Raw genomic sequence first — 24,004 nt, 5'->3', positions numbered from 1 at the left:
TTTCGAACTAGAAAAGCGATAAAACCCTGGCGCATACCGGCTTAGAGATACAACCCAGCCAAACTTAAAATCAATAATAGATATTGCTGGTTTCATGGTGTTATGTATGGTAATATTTGCATTAATCCCTTTGCAGCTCACACTCTTCTGTTAGTTTTCCGCACTTATCGCCGCCAATGCAGCAGGAACAGAGGTGCAATAATTACATTACATTTCATTCTGGCAAATTACGCAGTTTGTTTAGGAATATTTACGAAGATAAAGAGCGGAATGCTTGAAGCAGTAAAGTGTATACTTGAATAAAGCTATTTCCGGCAAAGCCGATTTAATATTCAGCTGATACCGTGACTGGTTTGTATACTGCACCGCATTTTAAAATTGATAACCTTGATTCCGATTTCATTTCTTGTTCCAGCGTTTCTTCATCTGCGGAGTTGAAATTGATTCTAACATGGCGGTCAATAGCAGCATTCCTTTTACGGCTTGTGCTTTCCTAGTCCTGCTCTGTATACTCCAAGCCGGTAAGATTGAATTGGCTAAGTGCAGTCCCTTGTAAAATCGTACTTTCTGAATTTAAGCTGTATCCTTCGTCTATCTATATAAAGCACTTATGCACTTAATGCGTTTAAAATCAAAGTAGTAATTTTCCCGATTAAATATGGTATGATAACTGCATATACAGATCCATGTAGTTTCCTGTAGATTTTTGTATTTTGTCATTTCTTTTTAACGTAGATCCTGTGAGTGGTCGAAACTGTTACTTCGAACCAGCAGTTGGCGGCCAGCGCTCGCTGACATGTCCCAAGGACTGGGTGTGCGTAACCAAACACATATTCGTCAGTCCTACCGCTACCGGCATCACCCAAACAGGAGGTAAGGTCTCATCGCATGCAATGTATTCCTCTCGATAACAGATAGGTAAAGCGGCATTATTTTTTTTTGAATTGACATATGAGATTTGTCGATATTTTTTGAAAGTTGTTGCTCATACAATTTTTGTGGTACGACTTTATAGCGCGCTTATCAACAATAATATTTTCATTCACCTACAGAATGCAGAGTATTAGGCATACGCTGTTAGATCTTCCTGCATGTAAAATTATTATCATTTTGGATAGTGATGTTACAGCAATAGCATCATCACTATGTTATCGGTCTGCAGGATGCACTTGTATACGTACAGGGCATAGTACAACAAAAAAGAGGTGGTGTCCGCGGTTCAAAACTTAAATAATTGCATAATAACCAGTACAGAATGCAACTGGAACACTTCCTGAGCGCATAAATCACCAGCACGGGATCGAATATGCACCAAGAACCTCCTGATTTGAGCAACATGGATTAGACGAACTGTCTATATTTTCTCTTTACAGAGTACATTGTACCATTAAGCAGTTTATTGGTAAAATTTATTGAAAAAGATTTTTATATATTGTTAACAGTTGTCTTACATGCCATATTAAACAAAATATTACTGTATATCCGTGCGGTCTTACCTGAAAGAAGTAATATTTTTATTGTCTGTACGTCTTTTATAGGATTGGTTGTTCGTTCCTGCAGCAAGGAGAAGGGAGAGGAAAAGAAATGCGGTGAATGGAAGTTATCCGATAACGAGGCCACGGCAACACAGCTCTGCTACTGCGACACAGACTTGTGTAACACCAGCTCTGCTGGTCGGTTCGCTGTCCACACCGGAAGTGCCGCAGCAATTGCCACCATGTTAATTGTTTACTTTACGCATTAATATTACGTACTCATAAGCTGACATGTCTGCCGTACACTGGTTTTCCGGTAACATCATTCTAACATCATATCGTACATAACCGCTGGTTCAGATGTCTTCCAGTAGAAACGCATTGTACCACTGGAACATCGTTGAGTTTTACTTCCGTTAGTTTGTTCTGCTTCTCTAATATATATAGAAGTACGGTAATTACAGCATTCTAGTTCAAAATCAGTGCCTGTGTTTTTGTCGCTACATTTTTTTGCAGCATTCATACGCTGTTCCAGGCCAACAATGCTTATCGAACGAGCTGGTTATAATTAAACGATTGTTTTGAGTACAGTATACTGAGTATAGTGAATGTGTTAAATAAATTGTGAGTGGAAAATGTTTGACGTTTAGGATGAATTTCTCGATCGGCGATATGCCTAAATAAGGGGTGTTACGTTTCAGGTACTGTGTATGGGATTATGTAAATAGCCGGCTGTACTAAGCCGAGGCGGTTCTTTTTTCCATATAAGGGGCAAAACCAGGCATCTTCTACCGTTCCCTCGTACTGCTGTCGCCACCCGGCGGGAGTTTGACGTTGTGGCTGAGCATGGCGCGCGCTTATATACCGTGCCACATTTAACCATATGTATTGCCGTAACGTCATTCTCCCGGCGGGTGACGGCAGCAATACAGAGGAACGGTGGAAGACGCTTAGTTTCGCCCCTTATATAACATTTTTGGCGCATAAAGCATAACGCACATGTACTTGGCCTTGGCGTATACGAAATGGCACAGCAATTTTATATGGTACAGCTAGAGATCCCTAAATTAGTACGGGCTAAATGAAAAATCTTTTCAAAACAGCAACTCCTTCGTTTCAAAAGAGTATCGCATAAAGATAATTTTCGAGAAAAAGGTTTTAAATTTTACTTCTGTCATGGGAAGTAATTAAAGAACCGAGCAATGAAGCTGGTGCACATGTGAAATTGTACTGCAATACAACACCAGATTAATTTAACTATTAATTTTAGTACACAGCAGCATGGCACAAACAAACACAAACAAACAAACAAACGAACATGGCGCCGCAGCAGAGTCACACTGGTACATTTCTAGCAATGTCAGCTATAAGGCTGTTAGCGCTTCCTATTGCAGTTCCTGCTGTCGGCGCTTGATTTCCATGTGCTTCGCCCAGATAATCATGGCCGGGCGGAGGAACAGCGGCAACACATGCAGAGCATATACTTCTCGGACAAAGGGCGTTCTGTTCACCACCCCCAAGTAGAACATGGTATAATACGGAGAATCGCACAGGATACTGCTCAGGAGAAATGCACCCGGTACCCAGTCAAACGCTCGCATGTTGGCTTTGACTTGCTCGGATTTGGACGGTGAGCGTAATGCCGGCTTCTTTTCGGGGGCTGGGCGGGGCGGCTGTGGCTTTTTGATCACCGGTGCCACACTGTCCCAGGATGCATCCAGCTGTTCAGAGCTGGAGGTATCGCTGTGAGTTTCTTCGTGGAAGACATCGTCGTCCAGACTGTCGTCCGGTTGTTCGGCGCGCCAAAAGACAGCGCTCTCCCGGCTGCCCATGCGTGAGTAGGAGGGGCGGGGCTTGCGTGTGACGTGAATAGCCAAAGTTGTGACGAAAAAGATGAAAGATAAAACGAAGGGCAGCACCAGATCGCTGTTAAATTAATTTATAGTTCAAACTGACCTTTCTTGTATGACTGAGTTTAAGCGTAAATTTTTTCGTTTTAAAATTTTTCTGTTTATAACTTTGTCATTGCACTTGTATAATATAAACAGGAAAATACAACAAATACATGATTCACTTGTATGTTATACAGACTTAACAAGCAGATGTTATTTATAAATGTGGTCTCAGGATTGTACATGTAATTAACAGCATGTACAGAGACACGTCGGCGTCGAGAAAATAAGATCTTTGTTTTAATTTCTGTAACTGGTAGATATCAATAAAAATTGTAATGAAAATTCAAGAAAATAACCGAGGAAACTGCATCTTACTATTATGGCAGTAGTTAACAGAAAATATAATAATTTTGTTAATTACGACTAACCGTGTTATTCGATCAAAATTGATTGAGAACTACAAATATGTACTTACGAGAAAACAACATGCCGGGCGTATTTGATAACATTGGTCGAACCGTGCCACTGGGCGATATCAACCACGCCATCAGCATAATACACCAAGATAAAATGCTGCTTAATGAGCAAGGGCACCGCGGACGCCGTACTGTACAACAGCGGCAACACGTTCAACAACACGGTCATGCTGATCCAGAAAGCCCGCTTGTAGGTGGTCACCACCGCTTCCAGCAGCTGACAGAGACACAGGCAAACCGTTATCGCGTTGATCGCGCCGGCAAACACCTCCTCCATGTTCACACTGCGAAAACCGGAAATCACAACAACAATATCGGCATACATTATCTTGAACAACGGATCAGTCTCTGTATCAATTAAGCCAGAAGAAGAATTAACTAAAAAAAGAGACGTACCAATAAGATGGCAATATTATTAATTTTTTTACAAAAAAATTGTGGATAAAAAATTTGAAGCGCTAATAGTTTGGCATATACATACCGGTACAAAGTAAAACATTATTTTCGTTTGAGCTTATATCTTTTTATCGTTCATGAAAATTCACTGTCTTTATCAACGATGTTCACTTTGTCTCAACTATGTATTTATCAGCACACCTTGTTCCCTACTAAAAAAATTAACGTCATATTTGCAGTGGCAGAAAAAAATGTTGTATATCTGCGGTACGTAATCAACAAATAAAATAACGATCATACGTTGAAAAATATATATGATTCCTCACCAAAACACGAACCATCCTAAAGAAAACATCCACAAATGTTTAACCAGAAACAGTGCTTCCCAAATGTATACCGATAGCGTGAAAATTATGTTAAGGATGCAAGCATTGGCCAGCAATAAACTGCGCGGAGAGCGTCTTTCCACGGGATCCTTCTCGGCAATCAACACGTGATAAATCGCAATCCCATTCAGAGCGAGCGCCCCAACAGTCGACCACACAATAATACCGGCCACCAGACCGAAGCGCCAGCCGAAGCTCAGGTCAACCGCTTCCGGGGGCCGTTCGGAATAATTAAAAGGAAGATTGCGCAGATGGTAGAAATTGAAAAGTGCTTGCATCTGCCGGGCGGTCTCGTTAGTGGCTGTATTGACCATTTCCCGGTAGCTTGATATCTCTAGATGCGCTACAGCCATGGCCACAAAGTGGTTTTATATGTGTATGTTAATTTAAAACTGGCTTAGATTTGTGGCAAGCACAAACTAATAGCAGCTAGTGTCCGTGATAGTAGCTGCCGGGATTGCTTGCCGTGGCGCATTTATTGAATGTTTTGGCTTAAGCTTTGCCGTGGGTAGCCGCGAAATTATCTGATTTTTCACAGATTAGTATCGTTATATGTAAGACAGATACAATTTAACCGTCTAAACTTCACCAGCTCGCATTGACCAAATTTTAGCTCGCTTAAAACGTTGACCCGATTATTATTGCTGAAATAACGAGCTGCATTATAAGATGCAAGCATTAACGTGATGCTCGTGACTCATACACACATACATACTCGTACATACATCTTGTATTGTACAAAACACGAATCGTGTACTGAATGTGCAAAAGTTTTCCATTCTACCAAAATTTTAATTAAATAACTGTAATTAACTTTCAGCTTTAGCTGTAGTTTTCACAGTCATAACCAACAGACTTGTACTTATAGACCGCTAACAGTTCGCTAGGAGAAACTAGAAACACACCCGTTAAGAAGTATGCTAAGTATGCTGACTTGGCTGACCGGTACAATTTTCAACCCGTCGCGTCAGAGACAATGGGAAGCTGCGGTCCTTTCACCATGGATTTTGTTAATGATCTAGCTAGACGCTCCAGAGAGCAGACTGGCGAAATTCGCTCAAAGTGTTTTCTGTTACAACGTTTTAGTATTAAAATTCAGCGCGGTAATGCTGCTTGTGTCTTGGGAACTGTTGAAAAGCAGCATCAGCTGGATGGTTTATTTTTAGTTTGTGCATAGTTTCTGCTAGTACATATTCGAGACTGTTGAGTACTGACTGAGTATTCTAACAAACAGCACCCGTTAACATACAGATAGATTAAAACATATGTCAGTGAAGTAAAGTTAACGTGAAATACAACCTGTAAAGTAAGTATGTTATAATTAGTATACGAGGAGGGGGTAAATGAGCTCGATGCACCCGAGCAAGGGGTAACAGAGCTCGTTATCTGTGCCCGTGACTGTGCAACACGGTCAGCCACCAAGAGACGGCAGCCCGTGCTATCACGCAGAACACCTGAAGCAGTTATTGAGCCCGATAGTTTTTTGTCTCCATAGACTTGTATGCTAAACTGAATCACTTCTGTTTTGCACATTTGTGAACGAAACCAAGCAAATAACATTCCAAAAGAATCAGAAAAAATCACGAGATTTTTGATACTAAACAAGTTATGATTCATGGTGCAGGACACAAGTTATAGCCATTTGCGTTTCTCGTAGACATAGCATAGAATTCGAATCAACGGTTGGGTTCCACGCACAAACTCTATGCTGTGTCTACGAGAAACATAAATGTCCATAACTTGTGTCCTGCACCATGAGTCATAACTTGTTTAGTATCAAAAATCTCGTGAATTCTGATTCTTTGGAGTTATTTGCTTGGTTTCGTTCCAAATCTGCAAAACAGAAGTGATTCAGTTTAGCATGTCTATGGAGACAAAAAATATCGGGCTCAATAACTGCTTCAGGTGTTCTGCGTGATAGCACAGGCTGCCCTCTTATGGCTGGCCGTGTTACACATCGAGCACTCTGTTACCTGCTAAGTACATCGAGCTCATTAACCCCCTCCTCGTAGTTTAGTCTGCATTTTTACGCACATAGACTTGCTTTTGGATTTAATACTGTTAAAATTAATGAAGATAAAAGTCAGTCTGTTTAGTTGCAGCCTCGTAATATAATCTGCCTTAAAGAACAGCAAGGTGAATGGCTACATGGATTAACAACACACTTTTTTGCCTCTACACAAAACGTGTTCAGCACTTAATGCCCGAAAACGAGTTTCAACTTTCGGTGGGTCTCGGTGTTTTACATGTACGAATCAAGCGTTGTAGTGCATAATGCCATTTCTTTCTTCCAAAAATCAGTTACATTATAAGTCCACACTTGCACCAAACACACACACACTCACGCTTCCGTAAATTTGTCAGATGGGACTACAAGCTATTGAGCTAATTGCACTATATGTAGTGGTACCTCGGGGTACCTTGGCGCAGCATGCTCTAAGCGAAGCGCTTATTACGACGCCCAGTTCTTACATTGACTGTCTGGAGTCACTTCATCAGGCTATCTACAGACGGGACCTTCTGAAGCTCAGTTCTAAATAGTGACCTCCTGCTTATACCATTCCGGTGACAACAGTGACCCGAAAGCGCTCTAGTTCCAGCAGGTAGTGCCATCCCGCGATGAAATTTACTATTGCGGCCAATAGCAGGGGTCCCCAGAGATGATCGTAAGCAACGAACATGGCTTGGTCCGAGATAAGAGCAAAAGCATATCGCACGATTTGACAGACAATCGCACAGACAGCATATCGCACGATTTGAATTCGCCGATATTGCGCAGTTTCTGGCAGACATTAGCACATTTAGCGGAGAACACCGTGACCGCCTGTTGATCCATCTGTGAAGCCGAGACGGTGCCACGGAAATCCTTTATCCAGGTCCGCAGAGATAGGGTCTTCACCATCGCGGCAATGGCAGGCACGGAAAAGAAGAACCAAGGCAGAGACATACCCACGACGTAAGGTAAAAATTTCTTCACCGTCGATTCACGTTTTTCCGGCTGCAACATGTTAATTCTTTAATTCTTTAAATTTTAATTAATCAAGCGGGCGAGCGAAGCGAGCCCGCGTTTCTTTTAAGGTGATGCAAAGTGCAAAGTTCCTCACGGGGAGAGCCAACGATAATCATGTGACCTTTAGGGTACTTGACACCTCAAAAGACGTGAGTTCCTCACGCGGCGAACCCGAAAGGTCACAGTGGTGACCTTTTGTGACCTTTAGGGTACTTGACACCTCAAAAGACGTGAGTTCCTCACGCGGCGAACCCGAAAGGTCACAGTGGTGACCTTTAGTGACCTTTAGGGTTCTTGACACCCTCAAAGACGTGAGTTCCTCACGCGGCGAACCCGAAAGGTCACAATGGTGACCTTTAGTGACCTTTAGGGTTCTTGACACCCTCAAAGACGTGAGTTCCTCACGCGGCGAACCCGTAAGGTCACAGTGGTGACCTTTAGTGACCTTTAGGGTTCTTGACACCCTCAAAGACGCGAGTTCCTCACGCGGCGAACCCGAAAGGTCACAGTGGTGACCTTTAGTGACCTTTAAGGTTCTTGACACCCTCAAAGACGTGAGTTCCTCACGCGGCGAACCCGAAAGGTCACAGTGGTGACCTTTAGTGACCTTTAGGGTTCTTGACACCCTCAAAGACGTGAGTTCCTCACGCGGCGAACCCGAAAGGTCAAAGAGGTGCCCTTTAGTGACCTTTAAGATTTTTAACACCTTCGAAGTTGAACCTAAAAGGTCCCTGTGGTGACCTTCAGCACCTATGGCTCACTTCGTGACGCTCTAAAACCGATCGCTTTTTTGTTCACTTTGTTGCACGTATTCCTGTGCATCTCTCACGTGTCCTGTTTGCATTTACTTACGTTGTACAGTAAAATCTCTCAGTATGATAATCTCAATATAAACAACTCTCAATTTACACAGCACGTTAGAATCTGCGACATCACTTTTGCGCACGTATCGTGACTAATCTCCCCGCTATTAGGACAAAATGAAAAATGTTCCGACCATTTTTATACATACGTGATTGGAAAAGATCGCAAAATCTGAGAGCATCGTGAATGTTGCATTCGTATTGTGTCTAACAACAACAATTTCAAGCCTAATTGCGAAAATCTTTTAGTTTGCAACAACTTTGCAGTGTTCATTAAGCGTGACTGTTTACTGTAATAATTAGCTCACAAATTTTCACTTGATTAGCACGATTAAATCTATCAATTACGCTTAGTAACAGTTAAAACCGTAAATAACTGCTATAATTAGTTAATGAATATCTACTTAGTTATCAGTTAACGTATTGTTATTATTAGTTCCTATTATTATCTACTCAACTATTTATCTTAATTAGTTAACGAATATCTACTTATTTAGTCAACGAATTATTTAGATCTAATTATTTATGCTGAATAATAAATAACAGCTTAACACCAAAATTAACTGTTATAATTAGTTCACAAACTTCTGCCCGATTAAGTTAACTAATTAAATCTATTAAGTAATTTACTCTTAATAGTTAATAAATAACACCGTAATAACCTACCGCTATAATACAATATGGTGTCACTTCGGACAATTTTAAACAGTTCAGAACAATTATAGCGAGTTGCTGAGTGGTCTTGAATGTAGATATGAACTATAAAACCGAGCTAAAATGCTAGGTTTTCTAATTCAGCAACTGAATCTCCATCTGACCAATGCGGAGAGCGTTATCAGTGAATGTGTCTGGCTCACAAATCAGTGCGTGTTGCTGCGCGCTCGAGCGTTTTGATCTAAATGCAATTAGCATCGAAGTCCCAACACGTGGTAAATTTGACAGACAACATAATACAGGCACGGTTCCATCGGTTTCGTTTTTTATGACTGGGTTTATTTTTATAAAGAAGAACTGCCCTCAGGGGCAGCATTTTTTTTAGGTGACAAGGATAGTGGTGATAACTGTAGGCGGGGTGGCATAAAATTTTTATCACTGTGACAGTTAGCACTGTATGTTACTGTTGTAAAGAGGTGAATGCTACAAAAAGAATGCCCCCTATGCCATAGTCTACGAGAAAATCCAGTTCCTTACATTTTGAATGTTTTAAACGAGTGTATCTAATAAAAAAGTATTTAAGGAGAGATTTCATTGCATTTTCTTTTTTGCAAGTGCAACTTACTACGTCTTACTGTGCAGCATTACTGTATCCCCAATTTTCCACGTATTCTACCTGTAAGCTGTCCGTGTTGTTAACGTATTTTTTAGATTTCTTTAGCTTTTAGCTCTAGCGGCTGGGAACACTTTTTAAACACAGGCCGATTACGTGGGCATGCGCTTACATGCTGCAAGAACGCTGCAGTTATTCAGTCAATTAAGCGAGATAAGCGAGGGAAAATACTTCAGGAATAAAGGCAGAATACAGGTGGTGTGAGAGTACGGGCCACTCCGAAAGCATATCAATCTTGCCTCTGTGACAAAAGTATCGTTGGCCGTTCGCTGTAATCCCACGTATTCCATCCGTATTCTGCCTGTATTTTTACTGTATTCGCGAGGTGTTTTCAGTTATCTAGCTTTAGACATGACTGTTGCTTCCTTTATTGTGTCAGGGTATTCTCCGTATTCCGCATGTATTTGCAGTGTGTTCTCATAATTAAAAAATTATGAAACGCCTTGAATTCGGCCAGATTGCCTGCGGAATACGTGAAAATACCTCGATTAGGTAAGGAAGACTGCCGCAATACATAGATGTTAAATATTTAACAAGTTGTTATTACGGTAAAAATACAAGCGGAATAGGTATTAGGTAGAAATGCCGGCTGATTGGAAGTATACACTGAAATCAGATCACATCAGAAGTAAGAACACAGTAAGAATACAACCGAAATACTTACAGAGACACGGAATAGAATAACAAAAAATGGTATCGGTTTTCTACCGTGGTTCGAACTAAGTTATATCTAACTTTTAGTGGTCTTAAAGATTTTTTCACCCTTAAAAAGGTGAGTACTTTACGCGGCAAACCTAAAGGTCGCTGTGGTGGCCCTTAAGACGAGGGGTACCCTGCATTTGGTCCCCTTGGGCTAAATTTCTGTGCACGCAGTGGTAAATGTACGGTCAATTTAACTATTGCCGTGCGCCACCAAGATGTTCTGCTATCATCTACTAATTTTTTTGGGATGTTTTGTAGGGTCATTAACAAAATAATGGGGAAATTAATTTTGAGCTTCGACCCCGGTGAAAATATTCACTATACATCCAGTTAGGATGATATGTCTTATGATAGATCTCGATGTCGGCTATCCGCTGCTGGCCGGGTTTTGACAAATTCGAAGAAAACGCAATTGAAATATCAAAACCAAAATTTAAAACCGAAATTCCGAGCCAACCCGACGTTACATCGAGATGAGAATTAGTGCAACGGATAGCGCGAGTTGTTTTCTTCCTGTTCACTATGATGCTGACAATGTACACTGTCACAGGAATATCTTCTTAGAATTTACATAGTGGAAACCACTATCGCGTCAAAGTTCAGTACAACAGGCAAGTGACCATTGAAGAAACGCAGAGAGCATTCTGTGGGCCAGCCTGCCGGCAACCATTCGGTCAGCTGGTCAGCCCACGAAGACTGCTTGACCATACGGCCAATTTAATTCAAACCAGGCCATGTGGGGAAAAGCAAATACTGTGTATCCTGCTCGAAACTTTTCATGTCCTTCCAGTCTTTTCCAAACTACGATAGCGAATAGGCCCGAAGCCAACTGCGAAGTCCAAACCTTTTGTTATTTCATTTTCGTGCCTTAGTAACGTTACCAATAATACCAAGCAAACAAAACGTAACAACGTAATAGGTACTACCAAAACGTATCAAATAATTCGCCACCTACTGACTTTAACAGGAATGATCGCTCGGATGAAATAATTTTTGTTAGCTTAGGAGTAATTTCTAAGTTTCGAATGAACTAAGCTAGGTTTTAAACTACGGCGCAAAGCCACATATTTTGTTATTAAAATGTGAATAAGCTACTTGAATATAAGCATGCCTTTAGGCTTTAATTACTTTCTTTTGAAAACCTCTACTCCTGTTTTGAAATGCCAATAAATTTAAAATATTTCCAAGGTTCAACCTTGGTTTAACTACTGCCGTGTAGGACATTTGTTGTCAGTTGTATCACTACTCGTATCGTTGCCAGTTTGATGGCTACTTGCAGAGTATTTTTTGTGATCGGGGAGAGAGAGATAACCAGAAAGACGCACGAGTTCAGGAGCGCTGGCAGGCGGCAGGCCCGATCGCTGCCCATTGCTCACTAGACTGACCGATAGGCTCGATCTGCCACTGCTGTAACGGAGCGCTTTCGGCAACTTTCTGTTGTACTGCTGTTTAACGTCAAAATAACTTTTCAGTTTAAAACTTTAATAAACATTGCTGGTGTCGGGTTGTTGATTACGAAACGCTCTTTCCAACAATACGCAGCACGGTGGGTGGACCAATTCACCCTTATGTTGGGTACCTCTCGTCTTAATGACCTCAATGTCTTGACCTCCTCGAAGACCTGAGTTCAACCCATGGACTTCGTAAGGATATTAGCAATTTTTGTTTACGGGCCTAATTTTTTTTTCACCCAAACGGATTGCAGAATCAAATTCAGCGAATTTTTCTGATCTAGAAGTGACTTTTCAAAATCGCAAAAGGTTAAAACGAAATTCTGACTGCCGGTACCCCTAATGCCCCACAACAACCATGGGCGGTAGCAATGGCGTCTGAATCCAAAAACCTTTTTTCTTCGTTTTGAACGCTTTTCCTAGCTAAACAGATAGCGCGGATTTCGAATCTGAGGTCAAAAAAAATTTTGGACCGACCCCTGACCTCCCACCCCCACCTTACTGTATTATTAATAGGGTGTTGCTCCGAAAATGCGGTTATCTGTTTTCGTTGCACTTATTATAAGCAAGTCATAGGCGCTGAGTACGAATATGATGTCAAAAAAGTTTTTGAACCGCCCCCTCACCCCCCCCACCCCACCTTACTGTATTATTAATAGGAGATTGTTTCGAAAATGCGTTTTCGTTACACTTATTATAAGCAAATCATAGGCACTGAGTACAAATATAAAATTTTGTTTCAAGTTGCTAGGTAATCGGCGGATATTTGTATATGTCTTGTCAGTTAATCTGATATCAACACTAAATCAAGCTACGCTACACATATATGAAGGAATGGCGATTGCCACGTACTGTAATGCAGCAGCATACTAATCCATAATAGCAAAAAACGTTTTAAAAACAGCCTCACTCATCATTATGTTCATAAATGCTTGCAAAGGTCCAGTCGTTAACAAACCTGTGCTGTTCGCAAACGCATATTTATACGCCGACTGCACTTGCGTTCAGCGAACATAAATATTTGCACTTGAGACAATGCAGATAATGTATCGCAGTATTGCTTGATGATATAAATGCAAAATTTCAAGCCACAGCGGTTGAATGCTTTTAAATACATCATATTCGTACCCAGCGCCTATGATTTGCTTATAATAAGTGTAACGAAAACAGGAAACCGCATTTTCGAAGCAACCTCTATTAATAATACAGTAAGGTGGGGGTGGGGGGTGAGGGGGCGGTCCAAAAATTTTTTTGACCTCAGATTCGAAATCCGCGCTATCTGTTTAGCTGGAAAAAGCGTTCAAAATGAAGAAAAACGATTTTTGGAAATAGACGCCATTGCTACCGCCCATGGTTGTTGTGGGGCATTAGGGGGACCGGCAGTCAGAATTTCGTTTTGACCTTTTCCGATTTTGAAAAGTCACTTCTAGATCAGAAAAATTCGCTGAATTTGATTCTGCAATCCGTTTGCGTGAAAAAAAAACTTTGGCCCGCAAACAAAAATGGCTAATATCCTTACGAAGTCCATGGTTCAACCCAAATAACGTGGTCTGCACCTTGAGACTCCCGGGCCTGTGACACCGCAAATCTGCAAGGTAGCTAAGCTTTTTTTTTCTTGATCAACGCCGAATTCACAGCAGAAGCAGTTTCTAAACTTAGCTTACCTACCTCTCCATATATTATAACATTTCGGGATATTTTCTTTTACAACATGGTTTGTTTGATTGTACAAGGAAGTTATAGTAATTCAATCTCAAAATTAACATCCCGTTCGATTTAAAAGCGTCATCCCGTGCGTGCGAAAGAAAAACGCCCTCCCACTTAATTTATGACTCCGGGGCGTCAAATAAATTTCGGCGTACCCTACTCTGTAAATCATCAAATCATCGTTTTTTGTCCTGAAAATTTCAGTGTTCACAAATCAATGCGCAAACCGGCATTTCGTGTTGCCGCCTGTTGCAAGCAAAAAATTGTAACAAAAACAGCGAAAAACGAAGTACATAGATAATAAACTGTATTCTTACAATAAGCTCTCAAGATTTGCTGACCAAAAAGCTCAATCTGCGCATGCACCGTGCCAACTAACATTTTTCTGTTGGAAATAGCCGCCATTTTCTTGCTGAACCAGTTAAAGATATTTGAGCATGACATACGTAATAGAATTGCGAAGAGATTCTGACTCCATCGAGCTGGGACAAAATAATTATTTACACAATTTGAATTCGCATTACTTTTATCAAGCACGGTTTTTTTTATGAAACAAGGTTTATTGTTTTGGTTAGTCACAAAGACTGTCTATCGAAGGAGTCTGAACAGTTCGCGATGCGATAAGTGATTCACGAGAAATAAACCGAAAAAGGAGGGTGAGATTTCGTTCAGCCACCCGTTCAAGTCACTTTCCTTAATCGGCTTAATTATAAAACAACGTCTACAGACCCATGATTTCAATTTCTCTTCTTTACACGTCCAAAACTAAACACCGCCGCCCGCTTGCCCTAAGGGCGGTTACGACCTTATACTAGTTTACTTTATATAGTCAGAATTTTATTGTGCGGGTACCTTACGGGGAAGTCCATTCACAGTTTTCACATACACGCCGCTTTTTAAGAGTTTTTTAAGAGCCGGGAATAAGATTTTTTTGTTAATTACAATTCCATATACCGTGAAAAATTTAGGGCAGTCTCCTTCGAACGATCCGCCCATAAAACCAAGTGACCAAAACTTAAATTAATTAATGTAACCTGGCAGAAACTGGCGCACGCTGCAAAAGCAAACCAAAAATTTCAACGTAAAGCTGCAATCGTTTTGCACCGCATTTGCGCATAATTGGGCAAACGCTTCATCTGTTGGCTTCGGTTTGAAATGCAGCATCGGCTTTCCGTGGGCGTTTTTTCGGTAAACGCCAATACCGGAGCCTTATTTCGTTTTACCGATGTAGACTGTCATCGAGTACTTATCGTAATCTGCGTCAAACGAGCTCCGTAGCATACAACGGTAAAAGAAGATGCCTACGCATACGAAGCTCAGTGTCGTATTTCGAACTGTAAACGCATTTTCGCTGTTTCGGTCCTTTCGGATGTTCGTAAAAAATCTGCTTGCCGTGAAACCGGGTTCGGTGTATACAGTACTGTCCCAGTACTGCCTCGAATATCCATACACTGATTCAGACTTCCTAGTTAGTAACTTAGTACTTGCTACTTTATGTTAATGTATTTCCTTGTCCCATTATACTTCTTCCCTGCACTGCTTCCGGTATCCGACCGTGTGTACCAATACCACACAGCTGCATAAACGCGAACGCGCCGCGCCATTTGCATGACGCGGAACCCCGGACGAATGGCCGAGCAGTAAAAGGACAATGTATAATATGAGACTGAATTTTCCTTACGTCCTGCTGAATCTTACCCAGTCCGGCTTGATCTTGATGCTTTCAGTATATAGTGCGAATGCCACGATGTAAGCACGGAGTAACCCTTGCACCACCATCATTTTGCTTAAAGGGGCCAGGACAGCGGCACACTTCCAGGTTTCGTGGGTAGCAATATTGTGCCAACTGTGTCCGTGGTTCTCCTTTGAGAGATTCCGATCTTCTTTGGACTGCCATGACTTAACTGATCGATTTTGAGGGGCTTCGACGTCGCTGCTCTCAGCCATTTTCTAGTGATTACAAATGAAGAGGTGCTCGGTACTGCCCTAATGGTACATCAATAATATTGGTCCAATAATAAATGGGAACGTATTATTCGTATCCCTCTCCAAAGCTTTCGGCAAAAGCGCCGCTTGACGATTCAAATTTGAAAGAAGATTTGATAAGAGTGCTAGCCGTAATAAATACTTCTGAGCATTAGATGCGCATTATATGGGTCACGAGCCTAGCGCAAACCCGCAACTACAATCTACACACTTACTTGTTTGCGTACAGGCGGTACAGCTGTACTACAGCATGGAGTACTGCATCTATCGATTAAGGAATACTGTATGTGTGTATGTATAATGTTTGTAGTATGGATGGTTGGAACAGGTTAAAGTGTTACTGGTACAGGAAAAATCAATATTCCTGTATCGTGACGCCTAGCAAAGCATGGGACAAACAATGTTTGACCGGTTCAGGAGACTGGTCACTGCTGCTGCTGACGGATTTGTGCGAGTTGTAATTATGTTGAAACGCATTATGCATTTCCTCGTAATCATGTTGGAACGCTTACATGTACAAATACGTAGACGCTCTGCACGGTACAGCAATTCTATCGATCAAGCTTTGTATCGTCCAGCGTACATCAACCACGTTTCCATAAATAAATTTTTGGTTTTGTTTCTTGCTGCTTGTTTCGACTAAGTACTGTAATACTCTATTACGTTCTGATTATCTCATTACACAGGAACATAATGCGTACTTGTAAAGTTGTACTGTAATCTGGACTTCCAGAGTTAGGCAGAGTATATCTATATCTATATGCTATAATCGAAAATGAACAGGCTTGCCGCTGCAACCAATCGATGTGATGCGATGATACTAGTACTCGTATGCACGTGTACACCGTTAACGTTAACATATCACTTCGGAATGCGAAGCATGCCGACATATACAACGGCAATTAGGGTTGGCTGTGGGGCCAGGGCGATTCTGACCGGTCTGGTAAAAAGGGTCAGAAGCACCCCGACTCAGAGCGCATTTGACCGTTTTTAGCAGACCGGACAGCCGGTCAGATGAAATGGGGATACGGCGATACGCGTATGCCGAAATAGCGGCGCCGGGCGCTTATAATGGCAAAATATTGATTTTGTTCCTGTTTCTGTTCTGCTGATACAGAACACAAATTTTGCACTCACAAGCCGGTGGTACAGATAGACAGGCGCAGTACATATAGATATTACAATCAGCTGTTATACTAGTACAGTACATGTACTTCAGTACATACTATAGTATGTAGGATCATTAAATACTCAGTAGGATAATAACTTTTGTGACCATAGCGTAATAGTATCGAGCAGTGTAGAAGTTTACATAAAAAATCTTTTACAAGCCTGTTGCTGTCGTTATCGGTGTGAGCTTGAGATACCGTAATTATCGAATTTGCACCCCTGGGGTGCAAAAGTTTTGTCTTGGAGGAGGGGGGTTTATTTCGGGGAGGGGGCGTTATTTCGGGGGGTGGTACTATTTTTCAAACAGTATTTTTCGGAGGGGGCCGTTATTTTTCAAACCACTGCGCATCGTGTTCTATAGAAACTGAACGCAGTAGATACCGGTATTTGCAGTTTCACAACCTTGCGAGCAGCATTCTAAAGCTCAGCGCACATTATTTTCGTGGCCGTTTACTGTTTATTCATCAAATCGTAACAATTATTGCTGTGTGACGCATAGTCATGTATACAGTGTTGCTCACCGGCGTAATCCGGCGTTTATGCAATTGTTGTGAACTATCTTCACGTAGCTATCTGTGTCTAAAGACGTCTGTTTTCTATGCTGATTTCTCAGCGCCATGATGAAGTTGTGATTGAGCGAATCATTATCTATCGTGTGCGGCTACAGTAAAGATCATTGATGGGATTTGGCGGTATTCTCCGTTACGTATAGTGTAGGAGAAACGATCATATATTATGGCGCTCCTGGGTGGATGCGTTTTGCAACCGTAATAGCCCGGTGACCTTTCTGTTCTCAGTCGATATGACGGCTCCCGTTATTGATCCATTTTATACCCATCTTTACGACACCTGTAACGAACGTTTAAAGGCGGTGGAAGCGGCTTTGGGTATGTGATTCCGTTATTCAGCGGATAGTTCTTTTGAATGTAATATTCGTACAAGAATCGCATATCGTACAATATTTGGTTGTTGCTTTTGTTCAAAATGTGTAAAGTTTTGAACTGTATAGTAGCACCGATCAGAAAGTTGATGAGCTGTTGCTCGTGGTCAACTCAACTGTTAATTCTCTTATCTGCTGGTAGTCTGACTGCTAATGTCGTGTTGGGATACATGCTGCACCAGGCGCAATCCAACATTATTTGTAATGCTATTCTTGGTTAAATAATTGTCGACGTTAATGTCCGACAAGAGCGGTAAATCAACGCAACCGCTAGCTAAGAAAGCAGTCAGTTGCAACTGCAGCAGCAGATAAACCTGTCGCAAGTTCAATAACTGTAGCTTCAAGTTCGAAAGCTGCTACACAGACTTTTCCGTATACAGAAGCAGACATATTAAAAAAAGCCGGAGGACGGACGTTGCGTTCAGACGGTCAAGCAGAGTTTGCAGAAGGCGAATTGCCAAAACCGAAAAAGGTCAGGCGTGCCCAGGGCGAAATCAAATCTGATGAAGAATTAATATCAGATGACGATGAGCCTGTTACTGCATTAAGCTCAACACAGTCGGCTGTTATACTTGAAAGTGACGCTTCGCCACTCGTTGAGACAGGTACACAGTCACCTTTCTTGACCGATATACCAGAACGTACTGCAACGGTTCTCGTTGACGTTAATGATACTGAAAGTGTCAATATGGATGCACAAGTTAAAGCACTTACTGATGGCCTACAGAGTCTTGTAAAGGTCGCAACAGACGCTCCAGTAAGTGGTCCGCTGCAGTGCGATAAATTCAAGCCTTCTGAGCATAACGCTCGTGAATGGATGAAGGAGTTTGAAGAAGCAGCGACCATGTCGAATTGGCTGGACAAAACCAAAAATGAACGGTTTGCGTTCTACTTGACGGCTGGTGCCGCTAAGCAGTGGTATAACCTCAGAAAGCCGTTTGCGACTTGGGACGCTTTGCGTACTGCATTTCTCACAGAATTTGTCAGTGAGGATGAGAAGTGGGACTATCAGAACAAGTTGCAAAATCGCAAATTCAATCAGGATAAAGAGAGACTGGTTGAATATTACTACTCTATCATTGACCTTTGTCATAAAGTCGATACTGCGATGTCAAACGAAATGAAAGTGCGCTACCTGTTGAACGGTCTTAGTACAAGCCTACGTAATCATATGGCAGTGCTTAATCCGACAACACCGGAAGAGTTATTGACACGTTTCAAGGTGTTAAAAGTTGATTCGGAACGTACAAGTTCTAACACAAATGTCATTTTGACAGCTGAAGTCTCGGCAAAGCAGAAGCAAAGTGAAGACGACGAAACTGCTGCCGGTGATGTCAGTTCAGCAAACGTGTCAAACGTGCTGCAGTCCAGTGAATTTCAACAGGCTGTGGACAGAGCTATCTCTGCCCGTTTGCAGCAAGAGTTCCAGATGGCTGCCGGCTCATCGACATCTCCCGAGACTCAGTCAGCCGCGCCTGTGTTGACGCAAACGTTTGTACGGGGAGGCGCTGCTGGTGCCCGTGGAGGCCGTGGTCGCGGTGGCCGAGGTCGTGCCCGTGGACGTGGCCGTGGTGGTACACGCAACGGCGGCAATGGCGAATCCCGCAAACCGGCTGTGACGGTTGAACGGAACCAAGACGACAAGTCGCGGTGTGATTTCTGCGGTCGGCAAGGTCACCAAGAAAGCCGGTGTTGGGATCGCATGCGGGAACGTAAAGCGGCACACGCGAAGCATGGAAATGCTCTGCCGTCGGAAGGTGAGGGAAATTTAAACTCCAGAGAGTAGCTAAGTACAGGGGTTTAGCTGCTCATACGTCTGATCCCCCTGATTTTGCTGGTTTTCCTTTCGATGCACTTCCGATAGAAGAACCAAATGACGATTCAACTGTTCCGGCTCCAGTTTGCACTACGGCATATGTTAATGGTATGGCCGTGCCTGCTGTGATTGACACCGGCTCCGCTGTTACGATTATGAGTGTGCACTGTGCACAGATGTTAGATCTGTGTATTCAGTCATATACCGGGCGGCCCGTTAAAGGTGTTAGTGGCAAATTGATATCGCCTGTCGGCACTGTTTGTGTTGATGTGTTATTGGCAAACTGTTCGCACCAAATTAACGTGCTTGTGCTAGACACGTACGATCGTGAATTATTGGTCGGTAATGATTTTCTAATGCGAACAGATCTAGTAATTGATTATGCCGGTCGTACTATACGGCGCTTTGATGAACGTGATGGCGAACAGTTCAGGCCATGGAAAGCGCGGAATCTTGTTGCAAGTCGCAAAGTGCACATTCCCGCTGGTCACGTAGCTTGGGTGAAATGTCAACTAAACCGTAATCTATTTCCTGGCCGTGTAAAACCAGAAAATATGGAGTTTATAGTTTCCCCAAACGCTAACATGTTCGCTCAAAAAGGGTTACGTACATCAAACGCGCTAGTCAAAATTGTCAACAATGTGTGTTATTTGGCGTGTGCAAATTTCTCTCGCATGACCCAAACAATCGGTAAGGGTCAGAATAATGCGTCTGCGACACCAATGTATGTTGACCGCGTTCCAGAGTGCTCGGTGGTTGAAACGTGTGAACTCCCAGAAATTCAGTGTGGTGAAAATTTAACTGCCGATCAAACTGAACAGTTGCACGCTGTGTTGCGCAAACACGTAAGCGTGTTTCCCACTGCTGAACGCCCTATTGGCGAAGTAAAAGGAGTTTCGCATGTCATAGACACAGGCAGTGCATTGCCAGTGTCCCAACCTCCTTACCGACGCTCGTGGGCCGAGCGTATTGTCATTCGCACAGAAGTTGATAAAATGCTCCGCCAAGGCATTGTGACCCCATCCTGTAGCCCGTGGTCGTCTCCCATTGTACTCGTACACAAGCGAGACGGCACAACGAGGTTTTGTGTTGATTATCGCCGGGTCAATGCTGTTACCAAGAAGGACGTGTACCCAATGCCTCGCTTGGACGACGCGCTTGATCAGTTAGGTGGGTGCGCTTATTTTACTTCCTTAGATATGGCGTGGGGATACTGGCAGATCCCCGTAGCGGAGTCCAGCAAGGACCGTACCGCTTTTGTGACGCCTGACGGCTTATATGAATTCAGCCGTATGCCCTTCGGCTTGTGTAACGCCGGGGCGACCTTTCAAAGGTCAATGGACAAAATACTGAATGAATTCAGATGGCAGTTTGTTATAGTGTACATAGATGATGTACTCATCTATTCGAAGACGTTTGAAGAGCACATGGAGCACCTTGATGCCGTACTGCGCAAGCTTCGCCACGCAGGTATTGTGCTTAAACCATCAAAGTGTGTTTTCGCGTCCGATTGCACCAAATACCTTGGTCATGTCGTTGACCGTAATGGTATTAGTCCCGATCCCGATAAACTGTTGGCAATCGCAGATTATCCAGTACCAGAAAATGTCACGGACATAAAGTCGTTCTTGGGACTTTGTTCGTATTTTCGTCGGTTTGTACGGGATTTTGCCGGTCTATCGGAACCGCTGGTACGGTTAACGAGAAAAACCGAACCGTTTGTGTGGTCTTCCGAACAGATGGTTGCTTTCGAAAAACTCAAACACGCACTAATTAGTTCGCCGATTTTAGCTCATTATGATCCAAATGCTGAGATCGAGCTACACTGCGATGCTAGCGGCCTTGGAATAGGCGCATGTTTAGTATCTAAACTGGGTGACTGCGAACGGGTGTTGGCGTACGTTAGCAAAAGTTTCAGTCCCGCAGAACGTAATTATGCGGTCACTGAACAAGAGTGTCTGGCAATTGTTTGGTCGGTTAAAAAGTTACGACCTTATTTGTTTGGTAAGATGTTTCGCATTGTGACAGACCACTGTGCACTGTGTTGGCTTATGAGCCGGCGTGAATTAGCCGGTCGTCTGAGCAGGTGGGCGGTCTTGTTACAAGAATACAATTTTGAAATTGTATACCGTAGCGGCAAACGTCACCAGAATGCGGATGCGCTATCGCGACATCCCGTCGAACCAGCTGATAGTGCTGATGTCGAAATGGACATGTTAGTAGCCATGACCGACACTCCAGATTTCCACTATGAACAGGTACAAGACCCACGACTGTGTGATGTGATTGACAAGTTGGCAACCGGTGTGGTGTCTCGCGACACTGTGTGTTATACCATGAAAAACAACTTGTTGTATCGCAAAGCGTTAGTTGACGGGGAATACGTACTGCTCCTCGTAGTACCAAAACATTTGCGACGTGACATATTGTTTTCTTGTCATGACGAGCGTACATCCGGTCATTTGGGATTTTGGCGCACGTATACTCGTGTGCGTCAGCGCTACTTTTGGCCGCGCATGCGTGATCATGTGCGTAAGTACATACGCGGCTGTCGACAATGTCAACTTCGTAAAGTCCCAACTGATAAACCCGGTGGTCTTATTGAACCAATTCCAGTGGGCACTGCATTCGAGATGGTGGGAGTGGATGTTTTTGGTCCTGTTCCCCGTACCGCTAAAGGCAACCGGTATGTCATAGTCTGTACTGACTATTTGACAAAATATGTGGAAACAAAAGCTATTCCGGCGCAGACCGCTATTGCAGTTGCTAATTTCTTGGTGCATCAAGTAATATTGCGTCACGGTGCGCGGTCAAGAATTTTGAGTGACCAAGGTGGTCCATTTCTGTCAGATGTAGTTCAGGAAGTTCTAGTGCTATGTCAAACGCGGCATCTGAACACAACAGCGTACAATCCACAGTGTAATGGATTGACTGAGCGGTTCAATAAAACTTTAGCCGTTATGCTTAGCCTGTATGTCAGTGATAATCAAAAAGATTGGGACCTACATCTCCCATATGTCACTACAGCTTACAACACCAGTAAGCAAGCCTCGACAAATAAAACACCATTTTATTTGTTGTACGGGCGTGAGTGCCGTTCAGTCATGGACGCACAGCTTGGTGCACTTCCGAATAACAATTTGAATAACATGCACGAATACAGTCAGGCTCTCGTTGAGCGTCTTAAACTGGCTAGTGATGTTGCAAAAGCTAATATTGAGAATGTCCAAGCTGGTTATATGTTGACCGGCAATATCAAAAGAGAACCGCGTGAATTCCAAATCGGTGATTTGGTGTTATTGTATACGCCGGTAACTCCTGTTGGTTTGTCTCCAAAATTAATCGCACATTACTTTGGACCGTACAAAGTGGTTAGCCGTAAATCAAAGCTTAACTACGAGATCCAGTCTGTGCGTACTAAAAAACGTGGTAAAAACACTCTTGTTGTCCACGTAAAGAGACTAAAACTGTTCACGGAGCCTCTGTCTGATTTGGATTTAATGGGTGACACTGATTCACAGTGGGACATTCCCGTCGAGGACGTGGATCCCGAGCTGCGCGTGAAAATTGAACGGGACTGCGTCACCGAACCTCGTCGTCCTGCCAGGAAACCGGACGAGCTCGTCGACGAAACCATACGCCCCGTTATCCGGACACTTCGTAACCGGACCCTACGGGAACCCTCGCCGTAATGCCTTGCCTTAACGCTTGCACCTCTTCTTTTCATGTAATTTTTATATAGCGTTTTCCTTCATTACAGTCATCAAATCGTTCACGTTATGTTCCGTTTCTCAAAGTGATTGGTTTTCGCCGTGCTTCAAACTTAAGAACGGGAGTGCTGTGTGACGCATAGTCATGTATACAGTGTTGCTCACCGGCGTAATCCGGCGTTTATGCAATTGTTGTGAACTATCTTCACGTAGCTATCTGTGTCTAAAGACGTCTGTTTTCTATGCTGATTTCTCAGCGCCATGATGAAGTTGTGATTGAGCGAATCATTATCTATCGTGTGCGGCTACAGTAAAGATCATTGATGGGATTTGGCGGTATTCTCCGTTACGTATAGTGTAGGAGAAACGATCATATATTATTATTATGAAGCATTTTGCGGTCTTTCTATGATTTTGTGGCGCTCAACATTTATTAATGCCCCCGGGGCGGTAAATTCGGGGGGAGGCGCTATTTTTCAAACGGGTTACGGGAGGGGGGCTTATTGCGGAGGGGGCCTTATTATGGGGGGAGGTGCAAATTCGATAATTACGGTATCTGCAGTACAAACGATATAAAAATGGAAAACGGCCAATCCGAAATTCACGCTAACCACCCCGCGCAGCCACGGAAACATGCAGATTTGAATACGTATACTGCACGAGGATTCGACCACGGGAAGAACTGGCACTGTGC

At 42.9% G+C, this 24,004-nt stretch overlaps 3 protein-coding genes across 5 annotated transcripts; 1 reads left to right on the top strand and 2 right to left on the bottom strand.

Annotated features, from left to right (window-relative positions):
- The first annotated feature begins 86 nt into the window (after positions 1-86).
- Positions 87-2,111, top strand: LOC129589622 (uncharacterized). Of its 3 annotated transcripts, none has more exons than XM_055484443.1 (4): positions 87-193; positions 416-521; positions 736-873; positions 1,539-2,111. In XM_055484443.1, the coding sequence occupies exons 2-4, from the start codon at positions 452-454 to the stop codon at positions 1,742-1,744; spliced, it is 414 nt and encodes a 137-aa protein (XP_055340418.1). In that variant the 5' UTR covers positions 87-193; positions 416-451; the 3' UTR covers positions 1,745-2,111. The 3 variants fall into 3 exon arrangements, with proteins under 3 accessions (XP_055340418.1, XP_055340417.1, XP_055340415.1); XM_055484442.1 differs by lacking the exon at positions 87-193 and adding an exon at positions 202-351; XM_055484440.1 differs by lacking the exon at positions 87-193 and having other exon boundaries at positions 358-521.
- Positions 2,112-2,624: 513 nt separating this feature from the next.
- LOC129589616 (uncharacterized) lies at positions 2,625-5,144 on the bottom strand. Its single transcript, XM_055484433.1, has 3 exons — positions 4,569-5,144; positions 3,846-4,130; positions 2,625-3,401 (listed from the first exon to the last, which is right to left on the bottom strand). Exons 1-3 carry the CDS (start codon positions 4,979-4,981, stop codon positions 2,861-2,863), a joined length of 1,239 nt encoding a protein of 412 aa, XP_055340408.1. The 5' UTR covers positions 4,982-5,144; the 3' UTR covers positions 2,625-2,860.
- A 2,073-nt stretch (positions 5,145-7,217) lies between these two features.
- Positions 7,218-15,740, bottom strand: LOC129589708 (uncharacterized). Its single transcript, XM_055484546.1, has 2 exons — positions 15,387-15,740; positions 7,218-7,626 (listed from the first exon to the last, which is right to left on the bottom strand). The coding sequence occupies exons 1-2, from the start codon at positions 15,633-15,635 to the stop codon at positions 7,258-7,260; spliced, it is 618 nt and encodes a 205-aa protein (XP_055340521.1). The 5' UTR covers positions 15,636-15,740; the 3' UTR covers positions 7,218-7,257.
- Between the last annotated feature and the right edge of the window lie 8,264 nt (positions 15,741-24,004).

Source organism: Paramacrobiotus metropolitanus, unplaced genomic scaffold (assembly GCF_019649055.1).
Source record: "Paramacrobiotus metropolitanus isolate TYO unplaced genomic scaffold, Prichtersi_v1.0 Parri_scaffold0000036, whole genome shotgun sequence".
NCBI classification, from domain to species: Eukaryota; Metazoa; Tardigrada; class Eutardigrada; order Parachela; family Macrobiotidae; genus Paramacrobiotus; species Paramacrobiotus metropolitanus.
Note: the sequence above shows the minus strand (reverse complement) of the source record. Positions and strands in the feature narration are given on the sequence as shown.